Here is a 6050-nt window from a genome sequence, read left to right as displayed (position 1 = left end):
AAGAAAAGTACAGTTTCTGGAATAAATTTGCAAATAAAATCGTATAGACCAGCGCATATACACACATACCTATGTGCCTCATTCATATGACATTTCCGTATGCGAAATTGAAGACAATCATTATCGTATGTGCATTGGACATTTAGTGAGTACGCGAATTGAACATTTACATGCTCATGTGTATGGAACGGTCGCAAGCTTATTTTAATGCCAGTCGAACACGTACGGATATATGCAAAGATACAGATTTCCATTGTGGATTGATTGCAAATGTTGCCTTTACAATATTCACCCAGCGTCGTTCCTGTGATGCATATTATACAATAATTGCAGTAACACTACTTTACGGCGGCGTTCCGAACTACGGCCCAGATACCTAGTGAATCTGCTCCAAAGATCAGATACTAGAAATATTTCCAATAAATGTGAGCAATATAGCTACGAGTATTACTTGGATCATTTATTATCAACTCAAACTCGACGGTTCCACCGTTTTTGCGGCAGGCCAGTAGGCTACAAATGAAAATCCAGATTGATAGAAAGAGCCGGGATTGAAACATAACGCATCTTCGTAGTGTATATCGTAGCTCTCATGTTTATCCGCTATTATAAGCTATTGGAAGTGAAGAAAAGACAAGAGATGGGCACCAAATTAGAGATGGTTGATTTTTTGGCCAGGTTTGTAGTTTGTTTTTGCAGTGGGGGATGTGTGCATCGTAAGTGAAGGAGCTTCAGTCGCGCATAGGGCGTAAACTTGTGCGATGAAGTACGAGATATGTTTGTGGTTCAGAAAGTTACCTGCATAATGGGTTTGATATTAATTAAGTTATGAATGTCATTTGCAGAGCTTTCGGGTGAGTATCTCATCGCTTGGAGCTGTTACATTAGTGTATCGTATGCGGACAATACTCCCTAGGCAGCCGCATACAGTGATGGTGTATGTGGTCAAGGGCATGCACATTGAGGCCGCGGCACGTGTGATGTGGAGGTTCAGAAGCACAGATACTGTGATGACGACGGCACGGCGAAGAGACGTTATAGACGCATATAGGCAGTGAGGCCAACAACCCACATTAGGGCAAGGGGATAGGCATTATGCATGTGCGTCTGTACACCTAACCAAGCCCTGTCCCAACTTCATGCACACATGCGTTTAGAACAAATGTTTACACATTCCACACCGATGCGCGGGTGTAAATGTATGGCGTGGACAAAGGCCATCGACGGTGTTAGTGTACACATGTATAAATACAATCGCCAGGTCGAGTTGGTCCTACGCGTATGTGTGATGTAGGCATCTATAATCACACAACGCATCCGAATGGGCAAGCAGATAATGGCATATTTGTATCCAGTTTGTTATGCATGGGTGCATGAAGCACATTGTGTACGTGCCTATTAATAACTTTGCAAAATTGCTTGCGTTAGCAGAAGACGTTATAGTCAGCTGCCACTTCAGTTTGAGGATGTGGCCTCATACTCTGCTGGCATCAACGGAATAGGCAAGAGTATAGTCAATTCGATTGATCAGACATGTATTTTCACAAGCGATCGCAATATCGTGCAATATATAAATACATATACATATTATATATATATATATATATATATATGTTTATTTATATATATATATATATATATATATATATATATATATACTATACTATATAAAATTTTATAATGACAGACATTAATTTATACATAGATACATAGAAACATAAATACATTCACACATAGATACACACACACACACACACACACACACACACATACACACACACACACATATATATATATATATATATATATATGTACATACATACATACATACATACATACATATATATATATATATAAATATAAATATATATATACCCATATACATGTTCAAGTAAACAGGCTTTCCGTGGAGGCAATTTCGATATATAGAATCTATACACATCATACCTGTTTTTCCTGATAAGAATGAAAGTATCTTTGCATCTCTTGCAACACAGTGGAAATAATAACAAGCGTACATACTAACTATTTTAGTGTGCAAGTATAGCAGCAAGTGTACTCACAGTCAATTCCTCGAGACATAACCTTCAGAAACCTGTTTCCCACCTATAAGCAACCATCCACTCTCATAGGCTCAGCACTATTGCACACTACATAGCATGTGCATCCACATACCACATCGGGGTGCGGGTACAGGCGCATTGTATGCTCATAGCCTATCTGCAGGGGTCGTAGTCTACCTGGCAGTGGGGACAGGTGTGCTTGATCCATCAACGTACGCACCAGCTGGACGGGTGCGGCGAAACATGGAGGATGCGAGTTAGCCATGGGATTCGAACAAGTAGTACATGTTTACAGGTACAGGTTGTATAAACACAGACCTCCTGTGTGAACGCTAACAACGAGATAGCCATTCCGTCCCACAGCGTGTGGTAGATAGGTTCATCGTGCAGCTGGTGCATTGTATGTGCTTGAATATATAAGAGCGTTCACAATGGCCGTGGAGAGGTGGTACAGTGGAAATAGTTGCGCCTAGTTAGTCAGCAGATCTGTGAACTCAGTAACGTGCCTGGATAGGAGCACGTCATAATGACTTATACATCACAATTGTGAAGATTCACTACTAGTCGTAATAGTAACATCACGTGATCGTGGATTCGGGTTTTGCTTATTGTGTAAAGTAACATAACGGATATCAGCCGTGGCAAGGGTTGCCTGTGCAAGAGTTGACACCTCAGCTTATTCCAAACTCGCACCAAAGCATGCATAAACATAACATCGACGAATGGGAATGGGTGCACCTACATGTTAACGGGCCGGCGCTTATACATATACGCATCCCTTTAGGCATGCACATTCATGTGAGCATATGTGATGTGTGTATAGCAAGCGTGTAGACATCGAACTTTTGAACGGCTATACCTAGTGCAGGAGCAGGAGCATTTAAACGCATTATGTGTGTGTGTGTGTGTGTGTGTGTGTGTGTGTGCGTGTGTGTGCGTGAGTGAGTGAGTGTATGTGTATGTGTGCCTGTGTATGCATTCATGTATATGGATGTGTCTGCGTATGTACGTGGAGAGAGTGTACATACGTGTTTGTGCACAGCGTCCGTTTCCCTCGTGTCGAGTGGCACTAAACAGTGACGCTGCATTTTGGCTGTGACATCCTCTCTATATATTACAATCTCCTGGGAGTACCATCGTATCCTATCAGCATTGGGCAAAGGGATTGGGAGCGATTGTTAGCTAAAAGTCTGGGTTCAGGCGTGTTTGTTATAGATACTTGACAATGATAGTATAACTATGAGGATCGTTCACGAACGAGTGGAGATGGTCGCCCTACTTCTGAGCGCCTGCCCATAATACCGCAACGAGTCCAGTGCCAAAACGGCACTACAGCGCACACTAAATGAGCGCCAGTACTGTAACTCGAGCTGACATTCAAAGAACAGACGCACAGACGAGTGGCGGTGAAGCGTGCAGAGAGAGATTCACTCGCGAGGTCATGCAGCCATTGTACCATACACAAAGGACTAGTTAGATTGTTACGCGGAGAATGGGACGCGTGCTAGACTCATGAAGACGTGTGCTTATGTTTAGGCATCGCGGGTAAAGCGTGCGACTTATCTACTGTACGTATAGAGCTCCATGCCTACAACATTGCCGACGAAATGAGTGTTCAGTACCTCGAAAATCAGTTCTCCAGGTTTGCGTATCTACTGAAAGTAGTGTCATACCCCACACCTACAACACTGATACTTCGCTGCCTAGAAATGGGAATTCTACCTACTGGGAGTGCTCCATCGAGTAGCCTGTCATTCAAACAGCGAATTTGCTGCATCTATCGCGAGAACCCTAGCCCACCAAACCCTACACACCGCACACCATCTAGCTATCTTCAATAATACTCACCTACAATCATACTGTCTAGCTATCTACAGTGCTACTTACCTACAAACATACTGTCTAGCTCTCTACAGTCCTACTTACCTACAACCATACTGTCTAGCTATCTACAGTGCTACTTACCTACATTCATACTATCTAGTTATCTACAATGTTACTTACCTACAAGGATTACTGACAAATCGGCAGTTCGGTAGCTTTTCCCGTATATCCTTAGTAATTGCCGGTGGTAGTGGTTTGCGCGGCAATAGATCGCCGCCGGGTGGGTCTGCCGCAGACGGGACGAATATGCAGGGAACGTTGATCAGGCTCTGGTGCTGACGGATCATGCTACCCAGGTTACTCAATCCCTCTGCAAGGAGAGTGTGTGGATAGGTGATTAGTGTTGTTGGACTATTATGTGGTATTCAGTTGAACTGCTCGAGAGTAGGTGAGTACCGACTATCTTTGATTGGTATTTTGACAACGTTGGATAGCGATTGGGTAGGGGGACACCAGTCACAATGAGCCTCTGCACATCACAGGCACACAGCGTATATAAATATATAAATACACGATGACATACATACAGCCGCGATTCGATACATACACTACATACGAACATAATAGAGTAAGCTCAGAAAGTAGTCTTCGTACCTCGCACGCGTCTAGGGTGGTCGGCGCCATACGTCTTCTCACTGAAGCTGCCAATGAAGATGAAGGCATCGGGAACTGCGTGCATGTACCCGGCAAACAGATCCTTCAGCTTGGTTCGCACCGACTCGTTGTCTAGCCAAACATCCGACAGGATTACAAAGAAGGTGTTCTCCAGTGTCTGTGCATGGTGGTGAAAGCAACGGCCGAGGGGGGAAAGGGAGGGGGGAAGGGGGTATGTGGTGGGATGTGCTTTAGTGCGGTTGTAATGTGTGTTGAAGTAGGCTGTGTGTGGGTTGTCTCAAAGGGTTTGGGACAGCGAGAAATAGGGAAGACCGGGCAGGCGATTTATGTTCGTAACTGATATATGTGCAGAACGCACACAGATGAGTATATACACACAAACGGGAAGCGCGTAGGCACCTGCGCGCCATGAGATGTAAGTGAACGGCCGTGAGCACAGAGACACACGCCCCGCGGATTGAAACAACGAATGGTGAGCGGATGCTTTGTGTGGAGGTGCAAGGGTCGCAGTCCCGCACACAAAGCACAACGCACGTACCCAACGCTATGTACAGACGATCACGACCCGACAGAGGGGTCCATAGGCTCATAGGTGTACGTATCTAAGAGTATACTACAACGTACACACGCACTTCTCGGAACAGTCCTCAATCACAGTGCTTATACAGTGCTTATAGTGCACACACACCTTCTCCTTGACCGCCAACTTGTCCAACTCCTTGCGGTGCCTCTCTCCGCCGAAGAGGTCGATGTCTCTGAATATGTCTCTGGTAACCGAAGCCTTCTCGGGTGGTGGATGAGCAAGTACTTTGACGTGAAAGATGTTGTTTGCGTACACACCTTCTGCAAGCACTATGCACTGCTCTGTAAACATGCCGGTGGTGGTCTCGGCGTATTCCAGATCGCAGCGTACGTGGCCACTGAGGTCTTGTAGATGGTATCTGGGCAGGAGTTGTATCGAATGGGAAGGTGTGTTTGTGATCCTTTGTGTGCGCAGGCTACATACATACATACATACATATAAATATATATATATATATGTGTGTGTATTTACATAAGATCAATATTGTACATATTCAATGGACTCGCCGATAGGTACACAAACTCGTCAAGCTCAGGTTTACGCAACAAAAACAAGCTATATAAACATGGCATGTAATTGCACCTTCAAGTATTTGTAGATAAGCACATATACATATTATAAATACAATGATCGTCCCTAGATGAATGTAATGCAAATGTACATACATACCTCTTCTCCTCATATTCAATCAGCATCGCCAGCAGAAACACGGTTTCATCAGCTACTTCGTCACCGTGACTACCCACAGTGTCTCGGCTTTTGAGCGAATCAATAGGAATTATCTGCACCGCTCCAAAAGAATGTTTGGGAGTGATTAGTACCAGAAAAGTAGTAAGCACATGTGCGTGTGCGAGCACGACACGCACGGGTCTATATATATACCCCTCACACACACACATCTATAT

General features: G+C 44.2%; 1 protein-coding gene across 1 annotated transcript; it reads right to left on the bottom strand.

The window, feature by feature from the left end:
• Positions 1-466: 466 nt before the first annotated feature.
• On the bottom strand, positions 467-5855 carry SARC_07559 (hypothetical protein; the record flags this gene model as incomplete). The annotated part of the gene is made up of 7 exons (XM_014298498.1): positions 5815-5855; positions 5251-5503; positions 4542-4719; positions 4068-4257; positions 3092-3206; positions 2176-2286; positions 467-613 (listed from the first exon to the last, which is right to left on the bottom strand). The coding sequence occupies exons 1-7, from the start codon at positions 5838-5840 to the stop codon at positions 467-469; spliced, it is 1020 nt and encodes a 339-aa protein (XP_014153973.1). The 5' UTR covers positions 5841-5855.
• Positions 5856-6050: the final 195 nt, after the last annotated feature.

This window comes from Sphaeroforma arctica (assembly GCF_001186125.1).
Source record: "Sphaeroforma arctica JP610 unplaced genomic scaffold supercont1.607, whole genome shotgun sequence".
NCBI lineage: Eukaryota > Ichthyosporea > Ichthyophonida > Sphaeroforma > Sphaeroforma arctica.
This window is presented reverse-complemented; position numbering and strand designations above follow the sequence as displayed.